General features: G+C 40.4%; 1 protein-coding gene across 5 annotated transcripts in view; it reads left to right on the forward strand.

The window, feature by feature from the left end:
* ntrk3b (neurotrophic tyrosine kinase, receptor, type 3b) overlaps positions 1–24,779 on the forward strand; it is a 227,127-nt gene that overhangs the window by 89,505 nt on the left and 112,843 nt on the right. For all 5 annotated transcript variants that reach the window (XM_031309582.2, XM_031309581.2, XM_031309589.2 and 2 more), the window contains exon 4: positions 5,362–5,430. In XM_031309582.2, the coding sequence (XP_031165442.1) occupies positions 5,362–5,430 (69 nt within the window). The remainder of the gene's footprint in view (positions 1–5,361; positions 5,431–24,779) is intronic.

The following is a 24,779-nucleotide window of genomic DNA, read 5'->3' on the forward strand; positions in this document are numbered from 1 at the left end:
TGTATTTGATGTAATACTGTAATTACCCTGTTCAGAAATCTGAATTATATACACTGAACTGCCAGTTTCCTGTTTGAGACAAGAGATAGTCTAGATCAAAGTACTTCTACCTTTTTAAATTATTAACGCAACATTATTTAATAAACTGCACATGGCTGCTGTACTGTAAGAGAAAGCTCCCTTTTCTAAAATGTCAGCTCTCTTTTAAAAGCTTTCTTTTAAGATTGACACCCATGATATTTTAAAGATAGACATCACATTTTGAAAGGTGTGTTTATGCATCTCACAGTCGTCAGAGTTACTTATAACATAAAGGGCTTGGAGGCATTCCAGGAAACAAAATGCTGTAAAAAAATAAATAAAATGAACTGAGAAAAGGAAGGAATTTAGTTTATGTTGCTGCAGCAAATATTAGCAGCTTCTCCACAGCTGGACAGATGACGGCTAGATTTCAGGACGTCCATACTGCTGATCCGTTGCGACGCCTCGTTCAGTGGCTGTCTGGTTCTCCTCTTTGTGGTCTTGAATGTCAATCTGCAGCGCTCCCCCACACTCAGACAGTAGCTACCAGTGATGCTGCACTAATTAGCCAACCCTCTCGAGTAGCCAAGCCCTCCCAATGGCATCTGTGCCAAACAGAATTATTAAAGAAGGAGGGAGGAGGAGTCGCACCTCCTCTGCAAAGGAGCAAACACCCAGGTTTCAGTTTAGCATTCACTTCGTCGCCCTCTGGCTGGGGAGCCGACGCTGTCATCAATATTAACACCTAGATACATCCGTTGCTGTAACGCATATTTTTTGCCCCAAACTAATGAAAATTTCATGTGAATCCCATAATTATAATTCCTTATTCAAATGAGTGCTGTCTGGAGATGATTTGTCGTGGCACGGTGAGTGAAAAGCAGCCGGATGCTGCTGCCGTGTCTGTTTTACAGCAAGTGGTGGAGATCTCTGGGTGAATATATATACGTGTGTTTGTTGGGTGGGCGACATGTCCTTCACTGGCTGGAAACTGAGCATCCTTGCTTCTTAATAGATTATTTTTCTACACTACTATTTTTTAAATTTAATAATCATTGCCCCCCCTCCACAGTGCTTGGCCTTCCTCACCTCCCGTCTTTTGGCATTCTGTCGGCTTTGATGGCTTATTTGCTGATTTGTTTAATTCATTTACTCCTCCCAATCCAATTTTAGCTGACATTTCTTGTCGAGATGCGAAGGATGACCTTTGAAAACGAAACACTTCCTGCCAGAGATGTGAAGGAGGTCTCACTCCCTGCTCAGAAAACACTCCTCCTCTTCACTGGTCTGTATACAATAACAAAAGGTGGAAGAGACTTTAACATTTGTCAGTTAATTTAAAACGCTTTTACCATCTTTTAAGTAGATTTGTTTGCTTTTACAAGTAGTAACTAACATTTATTTTATTAGCCACATTTGTAACTTAAATTTCAGCGTCTCAGTGAGCATTTCAAAAGAAACTGGCATAAATGTAAATAGCATACATGTGATTTGAACAAGCATTTAAAGGGTAAAGGGAACAGTAAAAAGTTGTAAAATTGAAGCAACAGTTTGACATTTTTGAAAGTAGGCGTATTTTTTACAGAGTCAGATGAGAAGATAGAAACCAGTCTTATATGTGGAAAGTGGTATCAATCTTCCAAGAAAGCAAATAAGCATATTTCCCAAAGCGTTGAACTATTGCTTTAAATGTATCTAAGAGGGGCGTATTTAAAATGAAGCAACAAGACCTCCAAACCATACGACGATATCAGTCATTTATTCCTACCGTTTAATACGAGCCAATATTTCATAATAAGCATCCCTAGCGCTGGCAGGAAATACGACCCACAGGACTCACGGCCACAGTTTGGAACATGCCGTTAGCGCTGTGAAACGGTCACAGTTTGGTTATGTTTAGGAAACAAAACTTCTTACTTAAGTTTAGAAAAAGATCATGGTTTGGGTTAAAAACTGTAAATTAGTTACTTTACTTCACTTCCAGTTACGCATGTGATGCAGAATGCAATGCAGTTCTGTTTGTTCTGTAAAGTAAAACAAAACTTGCCACTTACTTTAATTTTCAAAGCGGACCCAAACCCCTGCCTCCTGAGTGAAAGATAGTTTGACCCATTCACGGAATTTGGTGCTTTTGTACTTTGCTCCCATCATAATTACTATGGCCACTAGAGGGTCTAACAAAAAAATCTAATTGTGGGTTAATTTGCAAATGACTTATGAAGACGTTCTTCATTGGAGGACAGTCTCACATGAAGGCTACTAATTCATTTAGTGGTCTTTGTAGTTTTTTGGCGACTCGGCTAATATTAGCTGGATAATAGTCTATCTCCACGACGTTTCATTTACAGGATTGTTCGGAGATTCCGCCGGATTTCCCTCATTTTGGGACGGATGTTCCTCACCTTCCGCTTTGTTTGTGTTGGCGTTCTAAACTCCGGTCGATTTGGAAAACATCCTCCGAGCTAGAGCTATCAAATTATATTTGTCTTTTTTTGACGAAAATTCTCATTACACACTCGACAGCCATTTTATTATGAGATCTGTGTTCTAAATAGGGTGCTAAAGTGATACTTTTAAAATGGTGCTGCTGCCTAAACGGTGCCTGAACTGATACTTTTAAGTTTAAAAAAAGAAGAAAAAAAGAAGGGTACTAAACATCAGTCGGGGAAATCAAAGAACGGCTTGTTTATTGCTAGGCCATATGGTCAAAATTAAATGATTTAATAATAATGTAATAACTATAACTTATAACAATAACTTATTTCAACAGTAAATTGCTGTTGAACGACAGAAACAACCACCAGATGGGAAAAGGGTATTTTACAATAACTTTCAATGCACCACGCGGCTACCTGTTTTAAGTGACCGCACCGTCTGTGTTGTTTAACGGCGCTGAGCCATTTGACCGTGCGACGCTTCTGTCGCGCCACACTCCACTATATTCCTATGGGTGAAGTCAAGCAACTTCAACGTGCACGCAAAGCATTCTGGGAAGGCGGCGCTGCATTTGCAAGATGCCCATCTTTATGCAAATTAATCCGTTGAACGTGACGTGACTATCCAGTAGAAGTAGACGGAAATCTTTCAAACTAACTTTTGTCGATCTGAAATAAAGACAGATTCAGTAACTGTATGGCCTATTTCTCGCTTAAAATGTTTTCAGAAACACGTTTCGGTGAACTATTTTCATAAAATACTAGATCGTATTCTCAATGCGCCACCATGACACTTGGTTGAAATTCTCGAGCAGCCAGACCCAGGACGCGTTCGTCCAATCAGCTGGTGGTCAAGGGCATGGAACATCAACCATGGATGTGTGATGTCGCGACACCACGCTTCAGTCGCGTCGGACAAATGGATCTGTACCGTATTTCCGACAACGGCAGCTGCTGCGCTGCAGAGCAGACTGTTGCGTCCCGGTGTTGAATCCTCTAGAGTAAAATACAGTCACACTTTACACTGTTTAACGTTAGCTGTCAGCATTTTAACTGTGTTTTGACCCATCTCTCTCTCTCTCTCTCTCTCTCTCTCTCTCTCTCTCTCTCTTTGGGACCACAGGTTTTCTTTGCGAGGTGAAATTTCATGCAGCATTTTCACACATTCTCACACATCCCCTGTATTCAGAGCAGCAGTGCATTTGCACAAGCATACATTTCAAGGTGAAAATATTTAACCAGTGTGTGAGTGACTTCCTGCAAACGTACTTCTGTGGGTTTTAGCTGTGTGTCTGCACATCTTTGTTTCCCCAGGTGTGTGTGTGTGTGTGTGTGTGTGTGTGTGTGTGTGTGTGTGTGTGCGTGTGTCTGTGTGTGTCTGTGTGCGTGTGTCTGTGTGTGTCTGTGTGCGTGTGTCTGTGTCTGTGTGTGTGTGTGTGTGTGTGTGTGTGTGTGTGTGTGTGTGTGTGTGTGTGTGTGTGTGTGTGTGTGTGTGTGTGTGTGTGTGTGTGTGTGTGTGTGTGTGTGTGTGTGTGTGTGTGTGTGTGTGCGCATGTGAGATATCACAGGAAATAAGAAAGAACATCCTTAGCTCCCTGTTGCCATGGTGACACTTCTGGTAACAGGAGCATCTAATAGGTCTTCCATACAAATTAACCTGCCATAGAGTATGTATGTACAGTATGTGCTTTAAATACTATACAAAATATATATATTTTAAAAAACAAATAATTAAAATGCCAATATCGATTAATATACAGCGGTATATAAGTGATCAGCAGTATGTATGTGTATATATATATATATATAGTTTTATTATTGTATATTTGTCTTATGCCTTTGTAACTTACCTCTACCGCACCCTTAAAATGTATCAAATTTTTGGTACAAAGTCATAGCATGTTATAGGGTGAATACCTGAGTCAACAATAATCTTGAGTTTGTATTCTGATTAAATTTTTCATTGCTATATTTTATTGGTATTTAAAATGCCTCTGAGTCTCTTATCTCATGCTGTATGTGCTACGTGTAAATCCTGCAATTAGTGGCTGGTTATATGAGTCCTTGCTGCCCAGATGTGATGTCATGTGTTGTGTTCAAAGTCGCAGTAATGTGCAAAGTATGTGAATTATGACCCCGTATTTAGGCAAAACAAAGAAAACATCAAAGAAAACAAAGTTACTCTTTAATTTTTCTTTCATGATGTAATACATGGAGTCATAATAGGATTTGATAGTGAAGCTTTCTCTCATGGATATTTTGTATTTCTTAATAACATGTCTGATGTTCATTTTTAAACTGATTGGAGGTTCTGGTCAAATCACTTGTAAGTCTCTGGCTATTTGCTATTGAATTTAGTGGCTTCCTGAGCCGGAGGGGTTCCTTAAGTCAATTGAATTATTTGACTTGAAAGCGGTCAACTTTCTTTTATTGAGTTGGCTGAGCCCTGAAGCTCCACACCAGGCCTGTTTCCCTGTCTTTGTCAATAGTACTTTGCCTTATTTCCAGTCATTATTGCAGGCCTATACATCCACTTCTTCCCTTGATTATTCTATTTTATTGTAGTTTAGTTGAATTTATTGAATTTTACTGATTTAGTTTATTTTATTTTACATGCAGATAAACACCACTGCACTGTAGATATAAGTGCACAATGATTTGAAGTTGGGATAAGAAAACCCAAAGAGACTGAAAAATCAATTTAACTTCAAAAGCAACAGATAAAATATCAAAATGACCCACAGAAAGATTTGCTAATTGGGTTTCTGAATCCAAAGGACATCAAAACATAAAAGTGAGGGAAATGATACAAAACAGAACACACACGACATCAAGCAAGAGACATACAATAATTCATATAAAATAAAACCATTAAACTTTCGCTTTGTTTTTCTTTCCTCTGCAGAAACTTGTCAAAGAATCCTCTCAGCACTCTGTCATGGCAGCTCTTCCAGCACCTCCAAATCTCCGAGCTGTAAGTCTTCTTCCCTCGTCTGATCTCTCTCGTTGGCTTTTGTTTGTATTTTATTAGAGCCATTTATCATCGCTCCCTGCACTCTATCTGCCTCAATACAAATTGTCTTCACTGCATGCCATTATAATTCTCATCTTTGTTGTACAAAACCTCTAATTTGTCTGAGCACATGTAAAGGACTGAACCTATGGGCAGTATGGTGGCACTGTGATCTTTCGAAAGTCATTTGTTGCCTTAATTAATTCACACATAGGAAATGTATAATGGTCTTGTAAGGAGGCGGCAGTCTCACCCCATTTTCTTGTTTGTTATGAATATTTTAGCGATCATTGTGTTCATGAAATGAGTTTGCTCTTTCACCACCAGGGTGAACATTGTGATGTCGACCCGCTTTGTAATTTACACATCATTACAAGTGTCAGCGCTGTCCATCATTTGAGCCTTCGCTGTGCGCAGAACGCAGCCGCTGCTTCCTGTGCCTCCTGGCATATAAAGCTGAGGTATTGCAAGATGTATTTCAAGCAGGCCTCCTTATTGTGCTATTTTCAGAGGTAGAAGCAGGGCAGGTCCTCTGAGAGCCCGGCACAATGCTGATCTGGGGTAGTCCGGCTGCTGTACACTCCAGGCAGCAAAGTAGAGGAAAAGCCCTGCTTACATTGACAGTATAGCTTTGCATTTTTTTGGCATTTAACTTACGTTGTCATCCTAAGGAAAAGTTATCCCTCACACAGACAGGACCCACCGATATTACAGAGCGCTCATTCTTATCCATCCTGCGTAGGAAGCAATTCACAGAGGACCCCATACCAGTGCTACACAAGTGTCATCTCACTATGGGCCCTCATCTGAGGCAGATGGGTCTTTGAATCCCTCATTGTGCCTGGTATTGGGTTGTGAATTTCATTCTTCACTGGATTGTACAAGTTCTGTACTTTGTTTGTCTTACCAGCTGTCCAATTCTGCTTTTGTTGAAGCTAGTTTGGCCTTTAGCGTCTCTCATTGCTGCTGCTGCTCTGTTTAAGCGTTCTATCCCATGCTTCCATATGTACGGTACAGTATGTTATGTAATGTGTTTAGTGATGGAAAAAGTTATCTAGATCTTTCACTTCACAATACCGCGCATCAATATCACGGTGTAAAAATACTCCTACAAGTAAAATGTAGCTTTCTGAAGGCCCTCAAAATATGTTTTCTCATTCGACATCTTAGCACCCTGCATGAACACACTGCCTTCTGCCAAAGTTGGAACAGCCTTGGTTATTTTACATGAGAGATTTCTGTTTTTCTGTACTCACCAGTGGTTTGTAGTGAGCGTGGGCGAGTTAGGAAAAGGTGATGTTGCTACTTCCATGCACCAATCAGGATTTAGCAACATTTGAATCTGATGGTGGGTTGTTTTACTGTCGATCAATCTAATCCCCATACAGCCCTGAAGCAGATTATCTTTTGAGTGTATAACTCAAATAATAACTAAATATGTTTTTTTATTATTGGATTATCGATTTGAGGTGTAAGCAGCATATTGATGTTGTATCTGGTGAAGATGGAGTAAGTAGTTTAATCTATAATGATGTATCATGTTATAATCCGATCATATGCTTCAGTTACTGTTTCACCATTGCATACATTATATAGTGTAGCTTTAATACTTTATATCAGAAAAACTAGATCAGGACCATGTTGCCTACAGAGTACAGTATTAGAGTTGAGTATACTTGAGTATACTTCCTTAACCGAATCACCATCACAGCTCACAGAGCACAATTTGCTCTGATGTGCAATCCTATTTATTCTTAAGCAACCATTTTAGATGTGTACAAATGGAGCCTTTGTTGTTCTACATGAAAAGCAGGGCCAGGGTGATGCCCGTGTTTCCCAGAGAATGCTGATGAGGAGTGAGGTTTATGTCTATTCCATTTGGTGGGTTTGGTTAAGAGGTGTCAGTTGGAGTGGCGTGGCGGCAACGACGTGGGTTGAGGCGTTGTGCGAGAAGGAAGCCATGTGGAATCAGGCCTCGCTAATAGGAAATGAGTCACTCTATCATGGGCAGAGTCTGCGACGTGGCCCCTGACATCATTACTCTCTTCACTGTGTCTGTGTTCGCCCAAACCATATTAGCTTGGTAAGTGCCAATCATTCAATCATGCCAAATGAAGCATGCTCATCGGGCGGCTATTGCCTTTAATTATTAGAATAATACACAATGCAGTATCTATGATAAGTGCCCACCCGTGCTGCAGAACCACTCTGATATTATGTTAATAGAGAAAGATCAAACCAGCTGAAATAATTTCTGTTTTATGTGGCGAACGGAGAGCATGGCCCTTTGCCATGACGCTGTCGCTACACCGTGTTATCTCACTCACTCTAGGCGCTGTTACTGTAATTGTATTTCATGTTCTTTAACAATGAAAGAGTTCCAATTTCAAAGCTGCGATGCGGTGACAGTGACCTGCAATGAATAGGAAATGTAAAAATAGTTTTGTAAGCCTGGAAAAACCTTACAAAAGCATTAAAATACCAATGTTTTCATGGATTAATTAATTGTATATTTCATCAAGGTCCATTGTTTCATTTCACTGCTACACTTGAATTGCTTCCACAACTTCTTGTAAAGAAATGAAAATAAAAGAAATGAAATTAAGGGGAGAAATGAGTGCACACTGTGGCATATAGAAATGACTGTGAAGAAAAGAGGTAATTTGTACATATCAAGCATGCTGATCAAAAAGGCAATACAAACAAAGTGATACAACTAGGGCTGTCCCAAACGATTATTTTTTAAATGATTAATTTAGCGATTATTTTTTCGATTAGTCGACTAATCTAACAATTAATTTTTCAATTAATCTAACGATTCATTTTTCAATTAATTTTTCAATTAGCGATTATTTTCCCATTGCTCAATTATTAACAATTTACACAAAACAAATTTCAATAAGGTTCAAATCTCTATTTATTAAAATTGTTTAACACTGCACTGTTCAAGTAAAATGAATTAGTAGTGCAACCTGAAGCCAGATGTAGACTATCAATCCAACCACAAAATAAAGTCACTTTCAGGAGAAATACAAAAATAAAAACTTAAAGTAAACAGAGCAAGTGCAAAAAGAGTAGCCTGTATTTGCTTTTTTTAACAGTAGGTAAAATAATGAATAAACTTGGAAGACAACCAGGCGGGAGGGCGTGACACGGGAGGCTCCAGGCTGCAGCCATACAGTCTCAAAGTTTTCCCAAACTCGCATTCTTAAAGAGGCCGGCGGGTCCTCTAACTCTTGTGGATCTCTGACTCACTCACTGGACCGCCGACCTGCCTGATGTAGGCGGAGCTCGGCTAGCTTCAGAGCTAAGCGAGCTACAGATTAGGTGTTCCTAGAACCCGCATATCTAACAGTAGTTCCGCATTACATTAGTTCCGCATTACATTAATTAATTTGCGCGCAAGTTTTATTTATTTATTTTATTTAGTGACGCGTCGACGCAAATTATTTGTGTCGACGCATTTACATAATCGATGACATCGACTATGTCAACGAATCGTCCCAGCCCTAGATACAACACTGAAATCACCATTAAATATGTAGTTTCATCAAATCATTGTGATTGGCCAAGTTTGGAATTAATGCTACATTTCCTGCTTTTAATTGCTACTTCGCACATAATTAATTAGGTGTAGAACATGTTGTACACAATAAAAAAGGTAGGTAACCATTAAAGAATTGTTTAATCAGCTACTTTACCATGAAGGCAGGACTTCTTTGTTAACCTCCAACAGTCACTGAGTGTGTGGTCCAGTGCTCACTCACTATGTGGTCGTAGGTGTCGCCTTCTATGGTTTAGAGGAGATGATTCTTGTACCTGATTCCACAATTAAAATCATACTTGGGAACAGCAGAAATCCTGTATGATGAGGCAACAGTAAGGTACCTCCTATCAGTCAATGTGCATTTAGTCTGTTTTTCCGTTATCAGGCACACCTTATCAAGCCTTGTGAAGTGTAACTGCAAAACAGCTTTGTTCTGCAGGGTTTTTTACACTCCCTGCAATATCTTAATATCAGTGACAATGACAATACTATCAGTGAAATCTCAATAATCTCAAGTCTTTTGTGGCTCCTGTGAAAAGGCCCCAACATCGCATTGAAGCCTTACAATAGATGTCTGCTGTGTGCTGCCTCTGGATGAGACACAGATAATCGGCTCTGCCTCTTTGTTTGTGTGCCCTTTAGCCAAAGGACCAGAGCTGCTGCAGTGTGGTGCACAGCCCAGCCAATCATAAGCCAGAGAACGGCAGCAGGGAGAATGGGGCAGCGAAATTCTAAATCTGCCGCTGTGGCATCCAGGGTGATAATATTGGATATTATTTTAAGCTGAGTTAGCGGTCATCACCGATACAAGCATCTTCGAGGAAGCTCATTCTGTCTGGTCCACAAAAAGAGGAAAATATTCTCCTTCTTTAGCTAACTAAAGCGATCCGCCTGAGGCAATGTGCATCCCGAATCCATTTATTCTGTTAGCACTTTAATCCCAGCTCTCTGGGAAGCAGGGGCCGATGCAAAGTCAAACATTTACGCCTCTAAGAGCAAAATGGAATTTTTCTTTGAATATGGATGAAATATGAATAGATCAGACCTGTAATCTTCTGATATGACTCCCAGTGGATTAGGATGGATTAAACATTACATTTCCATGGGCTGCATGACAGGTAAATTACTAAATTTGAACCTTCATTTTACTGGGGTCCAATTGCACTCAGAGCAGACTCTCGCTGAAATTACATGACATTTACACATTCTTTAAAGCATGCGCAAAGTTTGTGGGGCAGGGGGAGCACTGCCCCCTGTGTTTAAAAAAAAAAAAAAAGAGTGGAATAATTAATTGCAATGTTTAAAAAATTGTTCATAATTATAAATATTTTAAATAACACAAAACAACTAAATGGTGGTAATACATATGATTTCATATACTGCTTTAGTAAAACAAATATTTTTTCAGGGCTCTGGGTCATGTGACAAGTGACAGGCTAACATAAGTCCAGCTAGCATGTAATACCGTTGTAGTTATCTGTTGGACTCGTTACACGAAAATATGGACATAAGGAGATTTTTAAAACGTCGAGCTCCAAATGACACAAATAGTCAGCCATCGGGGATCTAACAGGGATACAACACAAACAACAGTAACCGATGATGACGATAGGCAAACAGACATCGCTGTGAACTTGGAGGGAACACCGAGCAGCTCTGGATCAGCAGCAACCGCAAGCAGTCCTGACGTTCACCCCACAGATGCACTAGCCGCACTAGGTAACACAGATGATCTTGGAGAAAAACACGGCTGTCCTAAGCAACCTGCTCTGCCCCAATTCCCCTCAAAATGTTTTGGAAGTACAAAACGATCGTTTTCCACTTACTTCTATTCCGTTAGAAAGGATGCAGTCTGCTGTTTTGCTTGTCGCCATTTCCAGACTGAAAGCTGCGTTGAGGACACATTTAGAAAGGGCATGAGTGACTGGAAAAAACTGAGCAGTAAACTAGAGAAACATGGAAAAAGCCAGGCCCATCTGAACTGTATGATTAAGTAGAATAACTTCCAAGCCATCTCATCCTCAAATGGATCTATTGCAGCTAAACTGTCTGAAAGCCATAAAACTACAGTAGAAAAGAACAGAGGTTATCAATGCAAAGTATAAAGTGGATGTTGTGAGGCTACTGTCTAAACTTGGATTGCCCTTTCGTGGACACAAGGAGGGAGAAGAGTCCGAATCGCTGCGCAATTTCCTCAAGGTTTTCAGTTTTTTATCGAAATATGATGCTGATTTTGAAAACATGCAATCCAATTATTTTAATGCCACAAGCCCAGATTTTCAAAATGAAATAATTGACATCTGTGCACACATGCTTTACAACAACTTTGGTGAAAAGGTGCAGCAAACTGGATTTTTCTCTATAATTGCGGACGAGGCTAGGTCTTCCAAAACTGAGCAGCTGTCATTGTGCATACGATGTGCCGAGGAATTGGAAATCAAGGAGCGTTTTTTGTGTTTTATGGACTACTCTGCATCTCGCAACGCGGCTGGGATAGTGGAGGCCATCTACAAAGGGCTCGATATGTGTGGTCTTAACAACATCCCAATTGTGGCACAGAGTTACAACGGTGCGTCTGTGATGTCAGGTCATGTGTCTGGTGTGCAGCAGCGCATCAAAGAGACTCACCCCTACGCAGCCTACATACACTGCTTAGCGCACAAATTAAATTTAGTGCTTGTGGAGTGCTGTTCCGTGAACTGATGTGTGAAATCATTCCTGAGCATTATTGACAATGTGTTGTCACTGTTTTCGGAACCATCAAACCACCAGAGATTTATTGAACTCCAAAAATCCTTGAATGTGAAAGTAACTGAAGTAGTTCAGCCCAGACTAGATGGGCATGCAAGTGGAGATGTGTGAAATCAGTGAAAAGTCACTACTCTGCGATTACGGAGTGTTTGAGAGAAATTAGTGAAGAGGGAGAGAAGTGGTCAGTGCAAGCCAGTGGTATCCATGACTTCATGTCGAGAATGTCATTCATTACAAGCCTCGTTGTGTTTGAGGAGCTACTGCGTGTGATCCACGTTACGCACAAGCCCCAACAGTCATCCAACTGCACACTGTCCGAAGCTGCAGCGCTTACTGACAGCCTGAAAGCTCACTTTGTGTGTAAAAGCGATATATGGAAGTCAGTCAAACAGTTCTGCCTGGACAACTACATTGCCGTGCCTGAAGAAAACACTGACCGTCAGATTCACGTCTCCGCAGACCCCGCCGCACCCAAAATTAAACGTGTTTCAAATCCGCCCACCTCCCTTGATGGGTTCTTGATTACCAGTACTTTAGGGCAAAGGGAAACAACCCACGAAGAAACAGCAGAGAGTCCTGGCTATCAGCAGAAACTATATTTTCCCGTGCTGGACACTCTCAGTTTGCACGTGCGTGTGCCGCAGTTTTGACATGCGACGAAAATGGAATTGATCCACTATTACAAAAATACACTCTGGCACTAAAAGTTAACCCCCTTCTTGTTGCAGCCGAGATGCAGCTTGTCAAAGCCTCTGCTAACGTATCTATAATACGTATAACGTATATAACGTATAACGTAACGGAGTATCTTAAAAAAGCTGTAAAAAAAACAACCTACTCAAATCTCTATAAACTTTTACAGTTAGCTCTCACTCTGCCGATTGGGTCATCTACCTCTGAGAGAAGCTTCTCTGCGATGAGGAGGATAAGGAACTGCTCTGCGGTTGACGATAGGAGCAGTCTTGTCAGACTTATAAACCAAGAGAAAAGCAAATCTGTATCTATGCATACTGTAGACTCTCACATGGCCTCTTTTTTCCCCGTGTCTCACAAAATGTTTTAAATGTTTCATGAAGAACAACAAAATTTGAAATATAACATTGTGTTGTTTTTTCACTCTCATTGCCTCAAAATGTGTTTTGAAAAAAGGAAAGAAAAGCTTTAAAAATCTTTTCATTTTGGTTGAAGATAATATTTTAACAGTGCAAAGTCGTCCACATTTCATTGCCTTGATCCTAATTGTGTCCGAAGATGCGACAAGTCAAGTGGCTTCTACCTGTTCACAAATAGAATATGATTGTATTGTTGTACTGTTTTTTTCTTCTTCTTTGGGTTAAACATAAACATATATGTTTATTTAGCATGTTTGTTTAATCCATATGTGCAAGTGGTAGGCCAGAGGCCTGTACTACGAAGCGAGATTTGGCGTTAACGAGCTAACTTCAGGCTCAACCCAGGGTTTTCTGTACTACGAAGGTGGATCACTTGTGATCGGGTTCAGTCGCCGTGGTAACTTATGCTGAACGCCTAACCTGGTCGGGAGCAGGTTAAGTTGGAGAGTAGAGATCAACCGGTATAAAAGCACCGCCTACTGACCAATCAATACTCGACTGATAACGGCGTCACCGTTCTTAGAAGATCAGCTGGAGCTCGGTGGAGAGAGAGAGAGAGAGATGTGCGCTCATAAAAGTTAAAACATTTAGAGTCCGACAACCCCGTTAACATTCCCTGATGGGTATCTTTATGAAAGATAGATTTTCAGCGGAGGGAATTACAAATAGGCTATTTGTTGCCTTCTTTAGCCGTGTGTTGCCAATGCGCACATCGGTTTAAATTATGTTTTTATGTTTTTTTTTAATTTTCTCTCACGATCGCGTACCACTGCTGGGGTTGCAACTGAAATAAAAGCCTAAAGCAACGACAGTTTATGGAAAGCAAAAGTGTAATTATATATGGTCAGATCTTGTGCCTGACTGATGGGGAAGTGACCAGTTTAGTCTAATGTATTGTAGTGGGTGTACTGTACTGTATATTGGTCAGAATCTGCCTTTGGGGGAAGAGGGGGGCATATCATAGTGGGGGGTCTGGGTGCCCTCCCCCAGGGAAGTTTTAAGCATCAACGACTTCATTTCCTGCATTCAGATACACTTTTATGCACCAATTTATGGTGAAATACCTCCATTGAGCCTATGTGAAGAATAAAGCACAGATGACTATTCAAAATATATCAAACATATAATGGAAAGTATGTTGTTACGTGTCATTGTGCATTTTTAAGTGAGTATATGGGAATCCTGGAGCTTACTATCACGTAGACTACACCACTGGATATTGATAAGCTAAACGTTGTGATTTACGCATAACAGCGTCGGCTTTTTTGCCAGCTTTCCTTTCTGCGCAAACACCGCCTCTTTTATGTGAACGCGCGCCGCTGGATTGGGAAACCCTGGATTGACTGAACTAGTTGATAACCAGCGTCGTGATACAGGTTATGCGGGACCGCAGTCGTTAGGTTAGGTGAAGCCGGATCACTGAAAGAAATCCAGGACATGTTGATCTTGATTCGTAGTACAGGCCTCTGGTATCAGCTGCTACAATGAGTTTGTTTTTGTGCCCCCCCTGGCTCGAATGTCAAACTCCGCCTATGCTTTAAAGACATCAGAAACGGACTTGCAACGGAGATGTTCAATGTAGTAGAAGTGACTGGATTGGGGGCAGCAGTGGCCTAGACATCGCAGATGTCACCATCCTAAAACCCAGACTGCCTGGCACAATCTATTTAGGGGAAATGAAGAAGAAACCCTTGCTTATAATGACTGTTTTTGTGAAAGCAACCACAAGGCCAAATGCAAATACAGGGCATTTCCCTTTAAAAGCAATATACCTCTACACCCTGTTATACTTATGGAGTAGGGAGAGAATTTATTCTTCTAGATCAGGGGTCGGCAACCTTAGGCACGCGTGCCACCATGGGCACACGGTACCTTAACCAATGGCACGCTGGCAATATGTGTGCAAGAGAGTTATTAATGTGTTGAAATCATGGTTGAAATGCTGAAGCACTCCGCATGCCACATTACAACGTTCAAAGTTGCGTGACCTGTTATTTACAATAGTTTGATTGACTTGTATCCCCACCATAGACTGTATAAAAACTATCCCCATCCGCATGCAGCAAAGACCTGGCTTTGCTGACAGTCTTCGGATCAACATATCTCTGACTGGGAACGATACAAAGAGGATTACCAACGGCCGCTGGGGCAGATGAACTCACGCTAGTCTCGTTACTGTAAGTAGGCTACAATAAAACCTTTGTGAGTAAAAAGCCAATAGGCTACTTATCAGTGCACTCACCTGTATAGACAGGCATAAACATGTAGAAAGCGATATTTCAATCTGCTCTGTCTGCTCAGTCCACTCTTGTCCACCGCGCTGTTTTACGCAAACACAGCTCTACTCTGCAAATAGCAAATTTTTACAAACAAGCTAAAACAAAAGCTGTCTGCTTGTCGTCTAACTGTTTATCTTAGTTTGCCAGGAATCTTGAAATTTGGACACATTTTTATAAACTTAACTGCTGGCCGAACAAACCATCCTCTCCGCTGGAGCAGTAAATCTATGGACGTATTAAGACCAAAACAGATGCATGTGGCTACTTAATATGCACGTGAATGACGCAATCATTATGTTCGCGTTCTTCATTCTTGATGATGATGCTGGTTGTATTATTTTGCACGTTTAATTGCAAATGAGGCATACAGGACCTGCTTATCATTAAAGCGGTGCTTTTCCACGTCAACTTTTCGCTTCAGCCTCTTTGATAGTGACATTTTTACCTGACGTTTCTTTCTGCAAGCATTTTCCACCAATCAGGATGCTGCATACTACAACCATGTTTCCGTAACCATAATAATATACAATAATAATAATTACAATGTCCTGATTATGGGAAATAAATGTTATCAAATGTTGCAATGGAATAAAATTACAGATTCCTTGGATATTAAATTTTAATGTGATGTCATAATTAAACTTAATGTTGACATGGCACACTAATAAACAATACATTTTGAAAAGGGCACTTCATATCAAAAAGGTTGCCGGCCCCAGTTCTAGATGATGTCTGCACGATAAGTAGATATGAGTGCAATTAACCACAGTAATGTGCATGTACAATAACAATAACACATTTCTCCATATTTTGTTGTTTTTGTGTATGATGTTTGTTTACTGAAATAATTAGTTGAAATGCTCAGCTCACTATAATAATCCCTTTCACTTGAGTCGTCCAGGGTTTAGAATATGCACAATGCCCAGAAGTAGAGACTACAGATGGAGCACTCATTTCTGTTACTACAGTATATGAAGGCAACAGGGAGTTAACCAGCTGAAAAGTAGTGCCTTCGATCATGTACAAGCAGCAGTGGATGGCATATGGTTAAGAAGCACCCATTATTCTAACCTAGCTCATAATCACATTACAAATTGTATGTTTAAGGTACTCTCTACCTTTGATATGACTACTATTGAGTATTTTAAGTCACTCTAGATACTAGGCCTAGTATGTGAATTCAGTAAATGTAACTAAAGCCACAAAAATGTCTCTTCCTGTGTTCCGATACACATACTACCATACTATTTAGTATGCCAGAAAAAGATTTAGTATGTCCCAATACATAGTATGTCAAATGCAGTATGCCAAAAATACCAGGATGTGCCACTGCGTCCAGTCAGATTTTGTGGTATGAAAACCAGCATGTTTTTCTGGCTATTGTGACCCACAATGTCCCACTTGTATGCCTACTGCATGCAACAGTACATACTTTGTAAGGGCAGCTGCAGTACATACTAAAATTAGAAAGAAAAGGATAATGATTGTGATAATATATTGCCTCAGCAGGCAAAAAAACCATGCATAGGTTAGGACAAAAACTGGATACCAAAACGTACCTTCCCCAGCAATTGCAATTAAACAACCCCCAGTGTACCACTTCATGCTTCTACTGAAGCATGGCTTGAATGAAGCCACACACTTACCAAACAGGCACTAAAAGAGAAGAGATGAGTTGCACTTTGACATGTTCGCGCCTCTGCCAGCTTGGCCCCTGCAAGACTATATGACAAAAAAGCAGCCTGTGTGTAGTTACTCTTTTCGAGAGCTATTGCTGCCCTATTGGGTGTAACAGACTCATAAAGGATGACTGAATGAAATACAGTCAGCTGCTTTGTCTTTTAGTTTGTTTTAAAAGTTATGCTAAACTTAGAGTATGACAATATATACAATTAGAATGGTACTCAGAGAGTGCAGACCTCCGCTATTGGTCCAATTTCCTGAATTGGGAAGTTGTTCTTCCGATTTCTGTGTTTATGAGCACATGTATTGTTCAGAGTGTAAACAACACATTCAAGTGTTTGCGTGACAACAAAGAGCAAAGGAAATGGATTAGGCGAGCCATGAAATATGATCGGGAACTCATTTGTCCAATTATTCCGACATTGCATGAATGCAGCACAAATGCCCTATCTCACAATGTTGAAAAAGTGAAAAATGATTGTGTCTATCCGCCCAGTGAATCAGATCTGCTCCAAACTTTAATGAATTCTTCCTTGGCCCATGCTACTCCCATCCACCAAGTTTCATGGAAATCGGGCAAGTAATTTTTCAGTAATCCTGAAAACAGACGAAGAAACAAACCAACCGAGATGGAAAACATGACCTCTTTGATGAAGTTAATTAGAATAATTGTTCAAAAATATACAATTGGTCTGGCAAAGACAGTAAAGTAACACCTATCCCTGAAATACATTGAAAATGCACAGCACAAGAGAGTACACCAAATATCTTAGACTATAAATGGATAGTACACCTATCGCTAGATCATCCATCCTGAATATACAATATGAATGCACATATAAAGGACCTCTAACAACATCAATCCTCTAAAAGATAACCACCAAAAGTATCTGTGCATGAAATGTCCCTGCTAAAATCTTTGACTCTGAAAAAGAAATTGCCTGAAGCTCCCGCTCACTTTGTCCATTTTTCCTGCCTGAAGCCTTCCCTGACCTGACTCGGGTGTCCCTTCTCCTCTACATGATTGCAGTGCAGGTGGTGTTGACGATAAGCCAAAGTCAGGTCTGGCTCCTCAGACAAATAAAGCCATAATGGTTGGAAAAAAGAGGAGGAAAGAAAGTCAGGCAGTGAGAAAGCCTGCAGGGACGCTGACCGGCCAAGTGGCTGCAAACTTACAGAAAAGCAATGATGGGACAAAACAGTGACTTATTTATTTGCCGCATACTGCTTTCTCCATGACACAAGCAAAAGACACAGTGTGTGAGAATGATGGAGCGGGACCAGAGACAACCAGGAGTGTGGTGAAGCAATGATACACACTTAGTACGGTTTGGTAAAAGCAGCTGTTTAACATATTTAGCAGGATCAGGGGAAATGCTTATGTTGTAAAAGCTGTTGCTGACGAGAAGAGTATTAAATTTGACATTGGTTGAGTCAACTCTCCGCTTTTTCTGCATTTTTTCCCCCTCATTGATTTTTTCTCAAAACTCTAATCTCTCCAACCTGCTGCTCTACATTGACAACTGAGCATAATTTGACATTTCTGACAGAGGAAGAACAACTGTGCAGCAGTTATTGTAGCAAACATGCAGTAAAAGATGAGACCAGTTCTTGACTACATGTGATTATTCAGCCTACAGCTTATGAATAGATGTCCGACTGTCAATCAATTGCTTCAAGACTCTGGAAGCCAATCTGATGGCATGACAGCTAGATTATCTCTTTTTCACGCAATAATAATAATGGCTACTGGCCACACTGGTTGATTGACAAGTGATCTATGGGAAGAAACACGACCCCCATTAGTGCTTTGTATCAAAGATGGAGACAGAAAATAGACTGATATGATTAAAAAAACAGGCAACAAAAAAAGACAATTCAATATACCGTCAAAGAGAAAGAATTAACTGTTCACTAAGCACCGCTCTTAATTACTGTTAGTACGCCTGTCGTTCTTTCCTCTTGTACAGCACATACCTATATACAGTATACAATGAAAACGGTGGCAGATATACAACAAAGTGATTTTTGAAACAATGGGTTTTCGATTTCACAGAAAAGCAGGCCGAAAATCATGGATTTCGCTGGCAGATTTGATCAGCTGTAGCTAGAAAAACGTAAGCTACTGTAATGCTAAAGCTTTAACACTGCACATGATGGCCTCATCCTGCAAAAAGACTGAGGCTAAAGCTAGATGTTCCAGGCATCCTCAACATCTGATCCATTTGGAAGACATGGACATTGTTCGTGTATTGCAGGTAAAAGCTAGTTATTCCTAGTTTGCCATTTAGGTGTATCCTTTAATGTTAGTTTTTACAAGAGAAAAGGATTGGCAGATGAGGAATAACCAAGGAGTTTGGCAAACGCACTGTAACGCTAACGTAAGTTTGGTTTGGAGTTGCTGAAGTGTGGATTTCTCCAAATTAAAAGCAGGACAGATGTGCTACACTATTGTAAATACAGATATAGGCTACTAGCACCTTGGCGAATGGTGGAGCCAGGGGCCAGTCTAGCCAACCCATATGCTGCCCCCTACAATGCCCTGTGACTATCAAAACTTATACACCTACAAAAGGTGACCAAAATATCCATGTCTGGTTATGTATGAGTATCTTTGCCCCAAACTATAGCAATTGTGAGAAATCGATTGCATTTCCCATGGCTGCTTGACAACTAAAGCCTTCTGATCAGTGGAATGCCTTTAATTTGAAGAAGCAGGAACAGTAAAAATTCGCTTAGCATTAGCAGGTAATGCTCCTGTATGAACCTCTCCAATATGTTTGCAGAGCGGTGACAACTGTGAACAGTCAGACCCATCGTTAAACGAAAGTGACATGACTTTACACTACTACAGGCTAGAATCTTTTCAGTATCTATATTGATACGTCTCAGAGACTTTCTGTAACTGGAAGAGCAGCGTGTTTTTGCCCTGTAGTGAGATGCCACCATCTCAGCTTGATTGGGTGTCTGTGTGCAACTTCTCTCTGTGACCAGCAGGATGGTAAACTGGACCGACTTGTGGCGCTTCCTACAGACTGTGAGCCAACAGGGTTCTAGGTGTTTTCCCACAAAACATTATCAGCAAGCATCATGGAGGAGAGAATGAATCAGCTGACCTATGAGCTAGTCTTAGCTCAGTACAAGCCAACCTTTTTTATTTCAAAATGTGAGGCCTAACTCTAGTTTTCAAGTTTGTCCTGTATGATGTTACAATGTTTTCAATGTGGCGCTTGGTAGCGGTCAATCGCTATTAAGTTTGACGTATGACACAGCAGCTTTGGGTGGATTGATCACTGGTGTAAAAAGGCATTGTAATTCATAGAAAGTTCATCATATTAAACTATTCTATAACACAACTGGTTCCATAATGGGTTAGCTGGAAATCCCAATGGATTTCTGCCCGGCATGTCCTTGCCTGTTATAATATAAGTCATTCAGTTTGGGAGAAAATTAAAGGAAAGGTCACATCTAAAGTCAAAATGCATTGCACCATGTAATATTTCTTTCACATTTGAACTCTCACAAAAAAAAATCCTTCAGAGTTACGCTGAAAATCCCAATGGAATCCTGTTCAGATTGTTATTGATAATATAAACACATGAAGAGATTTTACTATACCGGTGTTGGAGAAAATTAAAGGGAAAGTCACTTCCAAAGTAAAAACTATACCACTAACAACACTGCTGACCCTGGCTCCCACACAGTGAGTTTCTGTCCTTAATGTAACCCCACATAATAATATAGTTAGCCAATGAAATACTCCTCAATTTCTTTGGAAATAAAGCTATTTTACTACTAGTCAGGGATATATCCACAGATAGATTTTACCTATTAATATGCATTAACATATGGATGTATTTTATTGTAGTAAAAGTGACAATGTTACAAGCAGAGCACCTCAGGCACACTTCTTTTTGCTGAATTACCACAAAGCCAGGCATCACAGGAAATACAACCTACAGTCACACCCAAGATCAGTAGCACTGTGGTAAATAAGGCGATTTATTAAACACACAGGATTTTAAAAACCTCAAATAATTCCCGACAGCAGTATAAGGAGAGGAAGCAGTGCATTCAAGCTGAGATCAAAGCGCGCAAGCAACAATGCGGTATATAGCTCATCGTTGCCTGTGATCCACGGCTCCTCAGCCAAAGCACCTGTGTGTACATTTCCCAGAAAAACAGCCTCCGGTGGTGATCATTACCTCTCCTCTGGAGTAGCTGGGTGGATCGTTAGCCAGCTTCAAGGAAACACCATGCTGTTAGCCCTTTGTATCTGGGGTCACACTGCTGTTTGCTTTTGTTCTTTTCAAAGTCTAATCTGCTCTCCTCCAGACATTTATCAACTTCCAGCTGTCAGTTTGCTGTTTTTTCCCCTCTTTTGTTTGTGTTATAGCTTGTTTATGGTATAATGGTGGAGCTGTAAAATCATAACCATGTTACTCTACTGCTCAGACTGGGCACACGTTTGAAAGGAAGGGTTGCAGCTTTATCAATGTGCATTTTCCTGCTATAGTCGGCTATGTTCTATATCTGTGCAGCTGCATGTTGGCCCTGATAAGCTCTGCCCAGAGGAATAGTGGGTAATGTATGGAGGTGGTGGTTCTTATTAACAATTAACATAATTACAGAATAAAGGTGGGAAGGCCTGGGCCGCCTTGCTCTGGTGAGCTTTGATCCCTTGTGGTTGAACTTGCTCAGCATTAAATGAAAACCTTTAAGAGTGGAATTCTCCTCTGCACCGGCATGTAGGGAGCTACCTGTTTGTGTTACAATTATGAACTCCTCCGTGCTATATACAATGTAGGTTTCATAGTACACATACGGTTGCTTTGGTGTACTGTGGGATAGTTTATATTAGAGTGCGGATCGGGCCGCATTTTTCTGTCCGAGCCCGGCCCGCCTCCGACAGAGCAGTAACCGAACCCGGCCCGAGCCCGACAGGCATTAAGATATTTCTGTCCGAGCCCGACCCGAGCCCGACACAGTTAAAATCTCATTTTTTTCTCATACTAATGACACATGTACGTTTGTTTGTATGGAAAGCTTTTATTTAGCAACTGTAGGAAGGCATTCGGAAATGTCAACAGATGAGCACATCAGCGCACACGGGGCAACAAGCTCACGTTAACACAGGCGCGCACCTACATAATAAGCTTTTTAAAATTTTAAATGTTCAATGCCTTATCACGCTGATGTGACCAAGCCCGACCCAAACCCCAACATCATTTCTAAATATCTGTCCGAACCCGGCCCGGTCCCGACGGGCTTGGTTCAGGTGTCCATCTTCTAGTTTATATCTATTGGCAATTCAGATGTAAACTTTGAAAAATGGCACCTGTCTGAGGCTGATTCCAACATTTTTATACTTTAAATTAGAGCTGGGCAATATATAGAAAATATCACAATATTTCTTACCTAATTGCGGCGATATTGTGGGTTGACTTTTGATGCTTTCACAAAATATTAACACAATGAGATTTTTCATTAATAATCATCAAATAATAGCACAGCTAGAACAGTCTGGTAAGTTCAGAAAATGACATCACCTTACTGTAATGTAGCCTTTAAAACCAGGAAAAGACTACACTTACAGTCATGTGAAAAAATTAGGACACCCATGCTAAAGTTGACTAAAAAGAGGAATAAAAAAATCATCTTTTGGAAATTGATCTTAATGCCTTAATTAAAAAAAATTATGAAAAATCCAATCTTTAAGGACTCCAATTTTCTTTGTGAATGAATAATGTATCGTAAATAAAAAAATGTTCTTCCTTAAAATACAGGGGGCATAAGTCAGTACACCCCTATGTTAAATTCCCATAGAGGCAGGCAGACTTTTATTTTTAAAGGCCAGTTATTTCATGGATCCAGGATACTATGCATCCTGATAAAGTTCCCTTGGCCCCCACATCATCACATACCCTTCACCATACCCCCACATCATCACATACCCTTCACCATACCCCCACATCATCACATACCCTTCACCATACCCCACATCATCACATACCCTTCACCATACCCCCACATCATCACATACCCTTCACCATACCCCACATCATCACATACCCTTCACCATACCCCCACATCATCACATACCCTTCACCATACCCCCACATCATCACATACCCTTCACCATACCCCCACATCATTACATACCCTTCACCATACCCCCACATCATCACATACCCTTCACCATACCCCCACATCATCACATACCCTTCACCATACCCCCACATCATCACATACCCTTCACCATACCCCCCATCATCACATACCCTTCACCGTACCCCACATCACATACCCTTCACCATACCCCACATCATCACATACCCTTCACCATACCCCACATCATCACATACCCTTCACCATACCCCCACATCATCACATACCCTTCACCATACCCCCCCACATCATCACATACCCTTCACCATACCCCACATCATCACATACCCTTCACCATACCCCACATCATCACATACCCTTCACCATACCCCACATCATCACATACCCTTCACCATACCCCACATCATCACATACCCTTCACCATACCCCCACATCATCACATACCCTTCACCATACCCCCACATCATCACATACCCTTCACCATACCCCCACATCATCATATACCCTTCACCATACCCCCACATCATCACATACCCTTCACCATACCCCCACATCATCATATACCCTTCACCATACCTAGAGATTGGCATGGGGTACTTTCCATAACATAGGGGTGCACTTACTTATGCCCCCTGTATTTTAAGGAAGAACATTTATTTATTTACGATACATTATTCATTCACAAAGAAAATTGGTGTCCTTAAAGATTGGATTTTTCCTCATTTTTTTAATTAAGGCATTTAATTTCCTAAAGATGATGTTTTTATTCCTCTTTTTAGTCAACTTTAGCATGGGTGTCCTAATTTGTTCACATGACTGTATGTCATATTGCGATATTATGATATCCAAAATTTAAGACGATATTTAGCCTCATATATCAAAATCAGCACAATATCGATATATTGCCCAGATTTAACTACTTTTAGGCCAGAAAAATGAGTAAAGGTCATTATAAGATTCAGTATTTATTCATCCTTATTCTTCATCCTTATTCCTTTCCCTTACTTTTACTCCAACTGTTAGAGTGGAGAGGCCTTTGAAACCATATGGACCTTCATGTTGGGAAATAAAATGGTAATGCTTGATATCTCTGGGCTGTGATTCCCCAATAATTTTCCAAAATGTTTCCTAGAAAGAAATATACTTTGTTACAAATTACAGAGAAAATAGAAACAAAGTGCAGAGACAGTTGTTGAAGTTAGAGTTAATTACATTTTGTCTGAGATAATACCTGAAAAGTAGTCATGTAAATGGTCTGTGTGATCAGTTCTGAAGAAAATAGTTTTGCTGCACTTGTTGTGATTTCATTTTTCTCCATTAAAAAGTACTATTTTCTGCTTATTTTAAAAGAAAAATGGTTCCCTTGCCTAATGAAGGTTCTCTAATCAAAACATACACAAATTGCTGCAATTGAAGACACAATGGATTTGTTCACTTTTAGATTTTAGATCGCCATGCAGCAGTGTTGGTGGTAAATGTTTTGGTAAAGCATGGTAGCTCAGTTCCAGTGTAAAAGAAAGAGGGGGAAAAGGCAAGCCTACAGGAACCATAAACCATTACAACAACACACCCAAAAAGGAAGCACATGAATGTAAAAATATACAGTTCATTGCAGATTTGATCTTTTTGGTTGTTTTTCCGAGATCATAAACTGATGCACAACTAAACAATAATTTGTATGTTCAATTACTTTGAGTCATAGATTTCAAATAGATATTTCTTCCCCTAAACTTCTCGGATGGTTTCATTTGAATAACTGTTTGAGACCCAAAGGGGTCAACTTATCCAAAATGTCTTTTTTTTCTTCTT

This window comes from Sander lucioperca, chromosome 3 (genome assembly GCF_008315115.2).
Source record: "Sander lucioperca isolate FBNREF2018 chromosome 3, SLUC_FBN_1.2, whole genome shotgun sequence".
In the NCBI taxonomy this organism is placed as follows: domain Eukaryota; kingdom Metazoa; phylum Chordata; class Actinopteri; order Perciformes; family Percidae; genus Sander; species Sander lucioperca.